Genomic DNA, 14,596 nt, shown 5'->3' with positions numbered 1-14,596 from the left:
CTGCATTTGTTGTGGTTTTCTGTCCCGTCTCCTCCTCTTTTTCTCCTCCTTATGCCGGCCTGCTGCTTCGGCGCGATTTTGACCAGTCACGAGGACTGGCTCTTGTTACACAGCATATTTGCTACTTCGGCTGGGCATTACTAGGTATTTAAGGTGTCAGCGTTGTCGTGCGTGTTTCCGTCGGGTTTCCTGTCCCTCCTTTTTTTTTCTTCCTCTTCTTCTTATCTTTTCACTCGCCATTCCCGGATTGTTTGCTTTTTTTTTTTTTTTGGTCAAATCTCGTGTTTTACCTTTGCCTTCTCCTTTCAATTAGTGACGCACCCTTTCCACGGCTTAGACTCTGCTCTGTTGTTTTTTTAGTCTATCAATTGCAAGTGCTCTCGCTCTTGTTGACATTTTGTTACTGTTTACTTGCTGTTTATTTGTATGGCTGCTGGTTGGCACACTTGCGTGTTTGCCTTTGCCAGAACTTGCCAGCTGCCGGCCGCCTCCATGTCGCCTCACGTGCTCGTACAGACAGAAAAGCATGAAGAAGAGAACTTGCAGGCTTCTTTTTTCTTCTGCTTCATCTGCCTCACCTTCTTCTTCGTGGTTTCACTCCTTGTAAACTACCTCGAAACCTACAAACGCAAACTTGTCAAGTTTCTCCTCATTCCCTTTGAGGCTCTCCAGGAAGAAGAAGACGAGGAAGGTGATGGCGAGCAGCAGCTTTTTCGTCATCTAACGCAACAACATCTTCATCAGTTTGACTGCTCTCATCAGTTAGAACACGGTCACTGCAATTACGACAACCCTTTCGGTATGTCTGCACCAAAGTACGCCATGGAGGACAGAGACGTGCTCTACCACGCCCAAGTCACTCTGGGCTGTAACGGCCTTCGTGATCTCTATAACCTTGGCTTCATGCGTCAAGACACTTTGGAGAGGCGAATCAAAGCTGCTGGCAAGCGCATCAACTTGAACAGCACTGTCTCGCTCTGTGCTGTCTGGCTACGCGAGAAGATTGGCCGCACCTTTTCCACCACGGGCATGGGCACACGGCCTGAAATCAAGGATCTCTGCCTCTTCCTCGAACGCAGAGGCTGCTCGCGAGACATGTGCTGCCAAACATTCTACGACGCCTTTCAAAGGGTTAAAGAAAGCCATGCGAATCAGGTTTCGCTGCGAGTTGGCAACGTGATGCTGACGAGCTTCCGCGCCATTGTCGACCACATCTATGATCACTGGTATCAATGGCTCGACGAGCCGGAAACACCTGCGGGCGTGGTCGATCTCGAAGCAGCTCAGCAGAATAACGATGATGGCAAGTTGCCTCCTTATCCCGCGTACAATCACGATCTCTCCATGTTGTCGCCAGCTGAGCTTAATCTTCGCCTTGAGACAAGCCTTGAGCAGCTTCACCAAGGTCATGACCATCATTCCCGTCGCGACAATGACGATGCCAAACGTGGGGCCCAGAAACGACAACACCCTGGATACTGCGCGCCCTTTGATCTTGGACAGGCTAGCTCCTGGGGCTCTGAGCCCAATCAGTCTGACAGATGCGCCACTCGACAGCAAGACTGCGCGTGTAAGCACTGCAGCATCATAGGTTGGCTTTCCCATCTCGCTGGTGAACCCATCTTAACCGCGGATTACATAGACTATCCTGGACAAGACAAGAATTGCACTGGAGTTTATGATAAAATGGTCACGAATCCTCAACGAGCTGCTTTCTTAGCCAGCACTTGCATCGCCGCCGAGGCAAATCTCCCGTCTGGGAACATTGCTCAACAACCGCAAGTCTCTCTTCAGAAGGAGATGGATAAGGAGTCGATGTCTGATCTAATTCTATTTTCTAGCAGCTCTGGAGCTGATGAAGCCGCTGTTTACGGAAACAATGATGTTGCTCGCCATGCCGAGGGCCGTCTGTCACCTTAGGAGGAGGTAAGTCTACACTCTCCTCATTCCCTCTCGCGAAATAACAAGCCTACTTACTAATCACCGTGCTTATTGAATAGGATCATGATGGCAGAAACTCGAAGGAAGGTATGGATGCAGACTGTGTGATTTCGTGCGATTTGATCAGTTTTGAGAACAACAGTGGTGGTATGGAAGAAGTTGATCATTTCCTAGCAGATGTTGATGTTCATTCTGAGGGAGAAACGCAGGACTTGGGCATAGCAACACAAACCCAAGGCGAAGCTCGCAAAAAGCAGAAGCTGGATGAGGCATGTACTATGGAGCCATCTCTGCTTGATAGTTCTCTGGAGATGGGCAGCGGACAAGGAATCATGACGGACATTTCGTTTGGCGTTGACAACAAGTCGATCCACGGGGATGCTTCATACAGCCCTTTTGTCCAGGAGTTATTTCGTGCTCGGGAGAACCTCTGGGTCCAGAAGGCAAAGCGTCCTACGGCCCTTGATATGTGGGATGCTGCTGATAGCACAACGTTGAAAGATGCTGTCTAGCTCCTGTATCTGACATGATTGCATGCACTGAGTCTCTCTTTCCGGTGCTTTTGAGACAATGGTTGTTGTTCTATTTCCTTGAGTTGATGGAAATTTGGTCCCGGGTTTACTTTTTCATTTGGGAAAAGCGGAGGAGATTGATTTGTCAGGGATGATATGCTTGTTCGCTTATTATGATGCTCTCTCAGGCTGCGATATGGAAAAATAAGTAGACCTGGATACGCAGAACTGAGTCTACATTCCGCCTCATCATGGTGTGGCCCTCTCCTGTGGTTAAGCATGATTTGACTTGATCTTAACTGGATGATGATTAATGATGATTACCTTGCAAGATAGAATATCTAAGCAAGTAACACTGCTGCCTATCATATGGATTGAGGAATTGAGGACTACGACACGGGGTTTAGGGGTAGTTATTAGGAAGTAAGATAAAGAAGAAGACAGCGGCGTAAACTGGCCGATGGCTACTGATATATTCCTATTGCTCCAATTTGCAATCTTCAAGACGCCCAAAACGCCAATGCTCTAATGCTTCGCGCTCTGCACTATACACGCATATATTTTATGCGCCCTGGCTAGATTGCGATAGAACCCAAATGATCAAATCCAATCAATGTCCCCTCCCTCTTAACAACTCCGAGCTGCGAAATGGATATTATGGTACATTTGGCAATCGCTTCCGTCCTTTCCGCTTCTCTTCACTAAGAAGAAAAGCAAGAAGCATAAGGGGGAAAATATATAACGTCAGAAAAAAAAAAAGAGCTTTTAGAAAAAGACGCGTCCCTCCCGCGCGCGCTATTACTCCAGCTTATCCAGATGCTCCAGCCGCGTCAAGACGACCTGCTTGCTCGTCTCCTCAATCTCGCCCGCAAGAAAGACCTCGTCGAGGATGGCATACACCTTGTAAAAGTTGAAGACGAGGTCGAGCTCGCAGACGTTTCCGAAGAAGGCGTCGAGGACCTCGACGAAAAAGTGGATGGCCTCGAGAAAAGCGAGCTCGTTGTCGTTTGTGTCGACGCAGGCGCAGAAGAAGAGCCCTGCGTAGCGGCGGTAGACGATCTTGTTGTTGCGGAACTCGACGAAGTTGGACTGGTACTTTTGGTCGCGGGGGGCGACGAGGCGGTGGACTTCGCCTTTGAGCTTGATCTTTTCGTCGTCGCTGTAGGGGGCGTACCATTTGGCGAGACGGGTCTTGCCCCTGGAGAGAGAGGGAGAGTTAGTTTGGTTGATTGGTAAGTTGGGCGGTTTAAATGCTGCGAGTTTGATGTTTTGCGCGTATGGGACGTGGGAGGAGTGAGGGGAGAGAGAGAGCTTACTGTCTGTTCTGGATGAGGATAAAGGAGAGCATGGTTGGAGTTGTGTGTGTAAGAGATTGAATGGATGGTATAGGGGAACTGGGCTGCGATGGGTGACGATTTGGTGTTTTTGGTAGACGTGCTAGGTTTGAGGTGCTTCAGGGCAGTTTGGAGCCGTTGCAGCAGGCGCGCTTACGGTAGCTGTAACTGTGGTCGATCGCGGGGCCGGAGCGAACGGATGGCCATTGATCCATTGGGCAGCGGGCCGAAAAGGGCAGTGGGACTTGAAACGGCAACAGTTGGTAGATAAATTTGGTGACGGTATGGAGTAATTAATAATTGGATTTGACAACGATGCTGGTGGATCTTTATTTTCATCATTGAACAGTTAATGATCGCTTTGGATATTTTTTGGAAGACTCGATATGGAGAGAGCATAGATGTATGTACATGCCTACGGGTGGCTTATTGATATCAAATGTGGCTGGACTTAGCAAAAAGCCACTACTAAATTAACAGAGATGATTGATGCTACTGTCTAAGGAGCACACGTTGCTTCATCTTGGTGGGATTTGCAATACCTTTGAAGATGTTATACATCGTGGAAGAAAGAGGATGAGAAAGATTGAGAAGAAAAAAAAAAAGACAAAAACCCACTCATTAATCGTACCACCTGCTGTCAAGCAATCCCCACCTCATTAAGCATGTCCGGGTCACCGTTGCCGGATGCCCTGCGTTGACTCGTACTCGCACCATATATGACGGGCGTGGCTATTCTCAAGATGCCCAGCTATCCAATAGACACGGCAGGTGAGTAATACACTCTGGTTGCGCGAATGCATATATTTGGACTTTGAGGGCAACACTCAAGCTATGGCTCTTAAATACAACGTTGGCCCTCTTAGTTGAGTCGGCTCCATTTGCATCAACTGGAAATCAACTCAATCCGTCCATTGTCTTGCTTCCCATTCATATCAATCAATCGCTTTAGCTCCCGACAAACCTTGAAAGTATGGATGCAGTTCCATCAACATTACAGAGCAACGCTGCCACACACACACATGCTCTAGCGCCCGACTCCACTGTAGTTAGGAATCCCAGCTACTCTAGTCTAACTGTCAATGCCTTAAGCTCAGTGGCCTGATCAATCCAGCTTTTCGGATCTTTTCCCTTCCTGCTTCTTGGATCGACGACTCACCCCCCTTAGGAAAAAGAGCATGACCTCTCACCGATTGCCGATCTCGCCAAACCTGATTTTCCTTCATCTTTTAAATCTCAAACAATTGAATGGGATTTGATACAACTTTGATATATAACTGATTGATCTGTTCTCTCCGCCTTTTCCTCGTCCTTCTTCCTCTTCCCACCCTCCCCATTCAGCTCGGAGTCCAATTGAAAGCTCCAGGCCGATAAAAAAAAGACAGATGAAGCTCCTACCCCGGTATCCTCCTGCAGCCATCATCAGTTAATCAGTCACACTCTCGCAATCCTTTATCGCCTTGCCGAGAGACGTCCGTTTTACCTCTCCGGTCTGCCCCGGGTCAATTTCAATTCCAAGCGACAGGCACTCAAGAGCTACTCAAAACCAGTCCGGAGCCTTTTGACCAAAGATAATGTGGTTACAGAAGCAACGCTATTCGTCATGGCCATGGCAAAGCTCCTACGCAGGACCGTCACCGTGATTTGGGGCGACTGCGGCACCAAGGCCCTTTGGCAGCGGATTCTCAAGGATTTCATAGCGTGTGTTATTTGCACCATCATTGCCATTCTTCCCCAAATCAGGAGTTGGTCGACTTTTCTTATACCAATGGTTGTTGCCTTTGCACATCCAGCACAACGAATGGGCGTCGTCATTGAGAACATCATCATGATCATCTTTGGCTCGGGCCTGGGCTTGTCGTGGTGTATATTGGGCTTATATCTGGCGAGTTTGGTCTACGACACCAACAAGCCTGCTGCTTTTACTATTCGGGCCCTCTTCTATCTCGCATGTACCTTGCTCCATGGCTACCTGAGATCGTCTACTCCTCGATTGTTCTTATTTGTCTTGTTTGTCATCCTGCCCGCCATCACGCTGCTCACAGCACCAACTGTGGCCACGCCCACTTTGTATACAACAATCTATGTGCCAATCCTCATTGGCGTCGGAGTCATGTTTTTCGCCAACGTCGCCATATTCCCCGAGTTTTCCAGTAGCTATCTGGGTACTTCTACCATCAGTGCCCTCTCTGAAATGGTCGAGACACTGGAGCGCGCTACCCACTGGTTTGTTACGCCTGGAGGAGATCGTATCGAATCTCAGAACCAAGGCCAGCCTCTCAATATACCTCATGCCAATGATAATGGCACCAAGCAACAACATCAACAACAGCAACAGATGCGGCAAATTAAGCAGCTCGCTATCCGCTACTGGCGCAAGTTCTCTGCCCCATTCCCCAACCCCTTTCTACCGGCCACCTCTGCCACCGCGGTATCCAGGTCACCACTGCATGCGACTACACTCGCGTCATTGACGGAGAGGAAACCCATAATCCGTTCCAAACTTACATCGTGCAAAACTGCTCAAAACGAAGTCAATTTTGAGATATCCATCTCACCCCTTGCACCAAGCGACATGAAGCCTATCAGTGTTGATCTCATGAGCCATCTTTCTCAAAGTATCATTACACTGATTGGCGCCTGTGAAAACAAGTTCATCGTCCTTGACGATGATGGCATGGAAGAGAGCAGTTTAGCGGATGATGATGATATGGTTCAATCGCCTGGGTGCGTGAGTGCTTTAGATGGATCTGCCACGCCAGCGTCCAGCGTCCCAGAAGCAAACCTCAGACTCAACTCTGGTACGAGATCGAGATCGAGAGCGAGAAACTCAACCGCTCCATCGAGTAGAGTCGACTACATCAAGCTGAACAGGCAGATTGAATTGAGTAGCGCAAAGCTTCTAGAATCAATTGTCATGCGACTACGAGCTCCTATACAAGAATTCCAGGCCTCTACAAATGAAGCAGTGGCTCTCCTGATATCTTGTTTGGCATATTGCTACGATGTTCCCACTCTGCCTTCTGGTGCTCCTACCCCTCGAGGCATACACTTGGAGGAGATTGACCTGCGGGTCGACCTCTTCACGGATGCTCTGACGTTATTCGATGAACAATCCACCGAACAGCTCAAGCTTATTGCCATGCAAGAAACGGGCCTGGCGCTCGATTTCATGCCTCGCATGGAGACTTTTCTCGTCTCATCGTTTCTACTGGCCTTTCGCCAATCCTCAACGCACATCTTGAAAATGCTCCGCCATGCTCGTCAACTGGTAGACCAGAGGCAACGCCGCCATGATCGGCTGAGCATCTGGATCCCTCACTATTCAAGTCTTCGGAAGTGGCTACGTACTGCCGGAGAGCGCGATTCAATGGTTCTACCCGAAGGCGCGAGGCAAGCCGCACGTCGAGGAGATTTGGTTGGCAACGTCTCCGAACCTAAAGATTCTAGCAATATCCTTGATAGCGAAGCGCAGCCCAGACAGAGAATGCCTGATGAGGAAGCTGGTTCTACAACTGCCTCTCAAATCTTGAAGTCGCTGAGAAATAGAAACACCAAGAACAAAAAGAAGGAGAAGAAGGGAGAGAAACACCCACAATACAAACAGAATGATAAGAGAGGACAAGACTCTTCTGATAGTCAGATTTTATGGCTTCGAGGTAAAGCGGCAGATGTGCTAGAGTGGGCTCAAGATTCCGATGATCTTGCCTATGCACTAAAGCTCTCCTTTGCCGTCTTTCTTGTCAGCTGGCCAGCCTTTGTGCCATCTTGGAACGCATGGTACGGGGATGTCCACGGCGTTTGGGCTCCCCTGCAGTTGATATTCATATTTGAAGTGGCCATCGGCACGTCCTTGGTAACCTTTGTTGTTCGGCTTATTGGGCTTGTTCTTGGCTGTACTGCTGGATATGTCTCATTTGTTATCGCGGGGGGGAGCAGGGCAATAACGGTCGTGGTCCTCGCTTTCACGCTGCTGCCTTCTGCCTATATCCATGTGGCAACAAAATACGTCAAAGCTGGAGCAGCGGCCATTATATCAATAAATGTCGTCGCCCTAGGTAAGCCTTCCCACCCTCCTCACGCACTCTCATTATCTGTCTGACCGTTTTCACCAGCGTCAGCGAATATCAATACGGAGCCATCACACGAGGTTTACTACAAGCGTCTCATAGCATTTATAGTTGGAGGTGTTACTGCTACCTTGGTAGAAGTGTCGATTTCTCCGGTGCGTGCACGAGATCGCTTGGTAGAATCTTTGTCTGCCTGCGTACGGCATATCCAGAATATGCAGGGCGCCATGTCCGTGGGTGTTGACGGGCCCGAAATCGTTGATCCTCGCTCTCCAAAACTGCACCGTCGGTTTGACAGATGGCGCGAAAAGGCTCAAGCCTCACTTGCAGCCGCCGAGACGTTTCTCCCGTTTTGTTCTTCCGAACCCCGCCTGAAAGGAAGCTTTAAGAAGCTTGCGCCCATCTACACGGAGATTGTCTATGTGCTTCACCAGATCATTGATCGGATGGACAACGTCGTACAGCTCCGAAGGGCTTATGGTTCCTCTGTCTTGGAGGCACTGAATCCGCAAGCTTATACGTATCGACGAAGCATGGCGGCAAGCTGCACCCTAATGCTGTTTTCCGTTAACGAGGCACTGACGACTTGGCTTCCGCTCCCGCAATTTATTCCCTCGGCTCGTGTAGCGCATCTGCGGCTGATACACCGGGTCCGTGAGATTATCACATCGCAAGCGTCGATGTCGACTCCGGTAACGCCAACCGTAAGCCATGCCAGCCACTGCAGGAGCGCGAGTGAGTGCGAAGACCAGGCAAACGAGAAGATAGCTCGTTTGATTACCAAGCACAACTTCCTCTCTTGGAATGCTAGTGCTGCTGGTCAGATGGAAATCGTCGAGTATCTAGAAGAATTGGTTGAGCTGGTCAAGATGTTAGTGGGAGTCAATGCATTTCGTTCTGGAATGTTGGAGAGGCCAACACACTATGCGCAAATGAAGGATTCTCGGGAAGAATCTTTAACGAGGGCTCGCTCAAACACATCTAGCAGCTCATCAACGGCTCACCAAAGCGGCGTTTCTCTGCAAGGAGGGGCGGGAGAAGTACAGGATTTTGCCCTAAGGCGGATTGACTCTGTTGCTGTTCACTCCGAGGCATCAAATCATAGACCACAAGGCGAGGATTCTGCGACTCGACCTAGGCCCAGAAGAGAGAGTATATATGAGGAGAATCTAGGGGGAGTGCCTATTAGCTTGCAGAGGGTCAATTCTCGACTTTGGCAGGGCAATGGGACTGCAAGAAGGAGGAGGTCAACAATCACCAGTTTGCGATGAGCGTACATTAATGGTTATGGGTATGAATAATGAATAGATAGAGGGAAGGCGTTTTTCTTTTTCAACTGGGTTGAATGTCACTGAGCGCTAGGCTTTTCACGAAACGCAGTTTAGAATACAAGTGTAATAATACAATGAATTAATCAGATGTGCCGTCCCTAATAGAAGACGAGACAAGCAACGAGACAAGCAACGAGCCAACTATATAAATCTTGGAAAATGAAACAGCTCAAGACGTGCCATCATTAGACCAAAAGGCCAAAAAAAAAGCCGAGATTGTCGATATCCAGAAGTCTCGGCTCTATAATAGCCAATCCTTCTGTGGTAAAGGCAACCTTGAACCCTTACTGCAAATGCGTACCTATATATACCGATTGTGGAACTCAAAACTCCGTGTTGAAACAGGTAACCAGAAACACAAATCCAGAAACAAGAGACCAAAAGAAAAACCGACATTGAAGCGTCAAGGAAACACAAGAGAAAAGTATATGAGAATAAAGAGAAGGAGGAGGCGGAAGAGAGGAAGAAGGAAAGAAATCCGAGTTAAATAATGTTAAGCGTCGTATGTTGTGCCAACCTCGTGCCGTTGAGCATAGCCCGAGTCTTCTTGGGTCTCTGCTGAAACCGCCGAAAGGCCTCCTGGACGTGTCTGGGCTCGATTGGCGAACGGCCTTCGCTGGGGGGGTCGAAAAGGCCCTGCTGGTGCTTGCGCTTCTTGTTCGGGCCGGAATCGCCCGTGGAGGCGCCGGTCTGGGCGCGCGAGATGTCCTCCTGCTCCTTGACCTTGAGCGCGACTTCGGTCAGGGTCTGGACCATTTCAAAGGTGAGGAAGCCGAGGATATCAACGATGTCGTCTGACGGCTTGCTGTCCGTAACAACGCCGAAGCCGGCCCACTCACGGAAACGCTTGCCCTTGCGCCAGGTGAAGGATGCCTGACGGTATTCCGACCACGTCACGTATTCCTCGCGGGTCATGGCCTTTGTGCGCTCGTCGGCCTTGCGCAGCCGCTGAAGCGTGATGTAGTTCATCTCCTCCTCTTCTTCGTCCTCCTCGTCGTCGCGCTCGGGGACCTCGACTGAGTAGAAGGATGACGGATCCCAGGGGAGGCCGACCTTGGCTTTCTTGTTCTTCTTGGCCGCCTCGTCCACGGGGCCTCCAGGGACTACGCCGCCGACTGCATCGTCACCGGCGGCAATGTCTGCGTCGGCGCCCTTGTCATCAGAGTCCTTGACGTTTTTGCGAACGTCCTTCCAGGAGAGAAATGTGCGGAGGCGGGATACTTTGGCGTGGTCATGGCGGATTTGGAAGATGAGGTCGTTTGTGCTGATGGACTTTGAGCCACGCCGGGCGGCGAGCTCAGTGCAATTTCGTAGCTGGGAGAGATAGTGAGTTGAATGAACTAGTGAAGTGAAAAGAGAAGGAGAAGTATACCAGTTCAATGACCTGCTGCCGGACGATATCTTCAATGATACCAGTGGTTTCGACGGAGGGCTCTGCAGTTTCGCCAGAGACGTACATCATCTGTTGGAAAGTGTCAATCCTTATCGCGCGTCTAGAAAGGCGAGACAGAAATCCGGATCTCAATCGATATCTGTGCCCGTTCAAGTATATGTATTCACTGAAACCCATGATGAGGGAGCGGCGAGGCTAGATGCCTCGGGGAGAATGAGGGGAGTAAAGAGTGGGTGAGGGATATGTGAAGAGAGATGTGAGATGGTTCAGAAAGCAAAATTTCCGCTGGAGTTCAATATGTGTTCAATCATGTCGGCTGAGCTTGCCACTTGGCAGCGGTGCGATGAAGCCGCAAGGCCAGCATTGCCAGGTGTTGGGCAACGTGGTTTGCATAAGGCGTTTGTCATGAGACTCTAATGGCACCTAATCGTTATGAGTGCTGAAAGTAAAGCTGAGTTGCTTCCTATGAAGGGAGTAGTAATGAGATGCACACTTCCAGTGGCCCCCTTTCCTGGTTGCCCGTGGCCAGTAACTGCGATAACCAAGCGCATATACACAATCAAGGGTATATAGGCATGAAAAGAAATGATAAATCTCATGTTGAAGTGATATTGTCCAGTAGTAATGATAGACGAGGCGATAATGAAGTGTAAATCCTCATCATAAAGTGCTTGATAGTGAGCTCATCTCAGACTTCTGAGGGCTCATCCCTCCGCGAAACAGCCCGGTGAAGTATGAATGAAAGCGGATTCTTACCTGACTAATCTCCTGGCGATATTTATACGCCTTTGCAATACTTGAATCAGCCATCTTTGCGGTGATTCCCAATCAAACAGTTTCCTTCTCTTTCTGTGAGTATCAGTTCGCAACCTGTAAGCCGGCGCGCGTCCCAAGGCACCAGCCTCTCTCCCTTGAATGCGACGCCCAGCCTTGCGCCCTTGCAACCCCTTTGAGCGTCGTAGAATTTCGTCTTATATCAAAGCCGGGTATATAAGCAGAGAAATCCGAATCTTTTGAGCCGCCAACTCGCAAAATATGCGCGGCCTCGCAAAGAATTGATATGGCACCTCTGGCCGCAAAATCGCACCGAAATTGATGGGTCGTCGGCTATAAAGGATTCTTCATTCCAAGGCGTCAAAGAAAGATATAAGGAGGAGAAGCAAGGGCAAGCGATTGAATATAATCACTGCAGAGCGACTTCGAGCAAACGGATTCCAAGAAAATGAACGGATGAAGCAACGTTGGAGCAAAATAATGAGGTTTAGAAATGAGACGCTTAAACGCGACACAGAGTCAGAGCCCAAGTGTCGTTAGCAGTAAAGTATGCTAACTGCACCCCCTGAAGCGGCGCTGTTGAGTTGCTAGACACACTCCGGCTTATCTCATATGATCACGTGAGTAATACCAGCATCTGGACTTGGAGAAATTACAGTGTCTCACTGCTGGTAAAATGGCGGAATGTTTTGTCCGATGGTATTTCTGTGTGCTATGGGCAAATATCATGCTCTTTTATGGTGCAGATGCTTGCTGCAGGGTGTTGTGGTATAAAACAGGCTGCCAACTGTCTACCAAGTGATAACCCAGTTGTATCACACTAGCGATGTATGAAGACAATCCTTCATACAGTATGAAGAATCAGTACGAGCTGCGAGGGCCAAACATATAGTAGTCAGCTCCTGGGCTAGTTCAAGATAATTCCTAAGATAGAAGTCGTATTCTGGCTGAGATTCAATCTACCGAGTCCCATTATGGATATACAAGCCATCCCTACAGCAGGGCATTAATCTTCAACGATATGTATGCAGCCTGCAAGGCTCCGATAAGCGAGAAATGGCGCATAGCAAACAATCAGGCAAGGCTAATATGCAGGCTAGCCTTCAACACTTGATATCCGTTTCGCTCTGCAACTAACAAAGGTTCCATGGCGATGCAATGAGGATCAGGCTCAGGAACTACCGATGTAGTGTGTCATTGCACGGCAATTGCTCTTATTCAATGCCTCTCCACCCCTCGAATCCGTCTCCTCTAAAACTCCATACAACGGCATAGTGTCCTGCAAGTAGTTGCCACTCCTCGATTTCATCTAGTCCTTCAAGCCTGTCTACTCTCTCCTTCTCTTCGGCATTCACCCATTTGCTCCATAAGCGATCAATAGTCAATTGACGGGTGGTCTCAAACCCCATTCGTTTAAGCCGAGCCGCTTCGTCTGCTTCGTCTCTGCGGCGCTCGAGGCTAGGCATGTGAATATTCCTCGCTGCCAAGTTTGATACCATGGTATCACTAAAAGGATCTCCAAGGTGAATCGGCTCGTAGATTACGACGGAGATATTAGGTATCCGAGAGGAGAAATACTCGAGCACACCCTCTGATTCCTCCTGAGAGAGATAGCAGAGACAGCATTCTGAGAGGATGAGAGTAGGGACGTCGGTGCGAAGCCCAGGTAGAATGTCGGTAGCCGCAGGTGATAGCCGACGGATATCTAGCCCGTGGCAGAAATACTCTCCATTCAACGGCTGGCTTGACCAGCTGCCTGTGTCTCCCGTTGATCGGTTGGTCAAGATGCTGGCCAAAGACGGCACTGCTTCAACCGTCTTGAGCTTCTTGGCACTTGTTACTGAAAAGTCAATCTCATGATAAACTAGCTGTGGATGGCTTTGTTGACTAAAGAGCCGGAAAGGCCTGGTATCGGTGCCAGCACCTAGAGATACTATCTGCCTCGTGACTTGTCCCTGCTGCTCTTCTCCCTCGGTTCCTGCAAGGAACGAGTGAACAAGGTTATCTATAGCTGTTGTACGCGTGTATGTTCCTGTAGCGGGATGTGAGCCACAAAGTTATTCCGACGAAAAGGGAAGATGTGAAGCGAAGAGGGAGTCGACCAAGTAAGAGGTCCTGGACATATGGGATACCAACCTCTGTTGATGATGGGGAATCGTCTTGCCGGTGGACCATCAAAAGCAGACACAAAATACCGCGCGTATGGATCACTGAGATAGCCCGTATCGACGGCACTCAACCTCGACACGGCCGCATCCGTATCGGTTCCCTGGATAACTGAATCATGTGCCTGGCCGCGAGAAGCAGGAGCTTCGGCGCCGGTTCCAAAACCTCCGCGTCCTTGCCCCCGGCCTCGGGTTCGGCCCCGACCGCCTCTGGCCCGGAGAGAGAGAAGATTGGGGATGGATGGCGCTGACATTGAATCACGGTCTCAGGGCATGTCGGAAGATTTGAGGTCTCAAGGGATTGGATATAAAGGTGATGAATAAAGAGAGATAAGTGTTACTAGGTAGGTAGGTATGTAAAAGCATATGTAACTGCCCACTCTGAGTTTCGTGGAAAAGTACATCAATTCGAAATACCGAGTGACAGGTGAAGCTGCCGCCCCACTTCAGCTCTTTTGCGAGGGAATTGGCGGGGCATCTCGTCGTCAGCGCCTGCCGCGTGAATCGCCCGCCAGCGCTAACAAAGAAAAGAATCAAATCAGAATCACGCACGACATTGTCTGCCCAGGTACGAGCAAGACTTGACGTTCTTTGTCTTTTTTTTTTTTTTTTTTTTTTTTTTTTTTCGTGCTCTTCTTCATTTCCATCCTCTTCCACATTTCCGGTGCTTTGAGAAATTCCAACAGCTCGCCAATATTGACTCCAGTTGGCAACATGGCGCCTGAAACTGTCGCTGGGACTTCTTTTTCTTATTTTAGGTTCTCTTTCTCTCAATCGCTTTACTGCAGTATCAGAGCATACCCACTTACATAGGCAGCGCTTGCCGGACACCGAGAGATGCTGACTCGCCAACGCTCAATTTCACGAGACAAAATTCGGCGGATGCACGGGTCAACTCATTCCAACCTCGATGCAAGCAGCCGTTGAACAAAGGATTGTTCATAAATTGTTCACGAGACAGCATGATACAATGTACCTCATCCACACCATCGTAGTTGAGACGCAATCTCATGCACGTTCCACGCCAGCATTGGGCGCTGCAAGTGATGTGATTCGCGCGCGCCGGTAAGAAATAA

The 14,596-nt window shown here is 49.3% G+C and overlaps 6 protein-coding genes across 6 annotated transcripts; 3 read left to right on the top strand and 3 right to left on the bottom strand.

Annotated features, from left to right (window-relative positions):
- Positions 1-492: 492 nt before the first annotated feature.
- On the top strand, positions 493-1,920 carry T069G_01493 (uncharacterized protein; the record flags this gene model as incomplete). Its single annotated transcript, XM_056168703.1, has 1 exon — positions 493-1,920. The coding sequence occupies one exon, from the start codon at positions 493-495 to the stop codon at positions 1,918-1,920; it is 1,428 nt and encodes a 475-aa protein (XP_056034019.1).
- A 110-nt stretch (positions 1,921-2,030) lies between these two features.
- Positions 2,031-2,453, top strand: T069G_01492 (uncharacterized protein; the record flags this gene model as incomplete). The annotated part of the gene is made up of 1 exon (XM_056168702.1): positions 2,031-2,453. One exon carries the CDS (start codon positions 2,031-2,033, stop codon positions 2,451-2,453), a length of 423 nt encoding a protein of 140 aa, XP_056034018.1.
- A 798-nt stretch (positions 2,454-3,251) lies between these two features.
- On the bottom strand, positions 3,252-3,801 carry T069G_01491 (clathrin adaptor complex small chain domain-containing protein; the record flags this gene model as incomplete). The annotated part of the gene is made up of 2 exons (XM_056168701.1): positions 3,252-3,651; positions 3,770-3,801. The coding sequence occupies 2 exons, from the start codon at positions 3,799-3,801 to the stop codon at positions 3,252-3,254; spliced, it is 432 nt and encodes a 143-aa protein (XP_056034017.1).
- Positions 3,802-5,390: 1,589 nt separating this feature from the next.
- T069G_01490 (fusaric acid resistance protein-like domain-containing protein) lies at positions 5,391-8,817 on the top strand (the record flags this gene model as incomplete). Its single annotated transcript, XM_056168700.1, has 4 exons — positions 5,391-7,845; positions 7,903-8,527; positions 8,585-8,728; positions 8,796-8,817. 4 exons carry the CDS (start codon positions 5,391-5,393, stop codon positions 8,815-8,817), a joined length of 3,246 nt encoding a protein of 1,081 aa, XP_056034016.1.
- An 854-nt stretch (positions 8,818-9,671) lies between these two features.
- Positions 9,672-11,391, bottom strand: T069G_01489 (transcription initiation factor IID, 18kD subunit domain-containing protein; the record flags this gene model as incomplete). The annotated part of the gene is made up of 3 exons (XM_056168699.1): positions 9,672-10,502; positions 10,561-10,650; positions 11,338-11,391. 3 exons carry the CDS (start codon positions 11,389-11,391, stop codon positions 9,672-9,674), a joined length of 975 nt encoding a protein of 324 aa, XP_056034015.1.
- A 1,178-nt stretch (positions 11,392-12,569) lies between these two features.
- Positions 12,570-13,774, bottom strand: T069G_01488 (leucine carboxyl methyltransferase domain-containing protein; the record flags this gene model as incomplete). The annotated part of the gene is made up of 2 exons (XM_056168698.1): positions 12,570-13,387; positions 13,492-13,774. 2 exons carry the CDS (start codon positions 13,772-13,774, stop codon positions 12,570-12,572), a joined length of 1,101 nt encoding a protein of 366 aa, XP_056034014.1.
- Positions 13,775-14,596: the final 822 nt, after the last annotated feature.

Source organism: Trichoderma breve, chromosome 1, assembly GCF_028502605.1.
Source record: "Trichoderma breve strain T069 chromosome 1, whole genome shotgun sequence".
NCBI classification, from domain to species: domain Eukaryota; kingdom Fungi; phylum Ascomycota; class Sordariomycetes; order Hypocreales; family Hypocreaceae; genus Trichoderma; species Trichoderma breve.
This window is presented reverse-complemented; position numbering and strand designations above follow the sequence as displayed.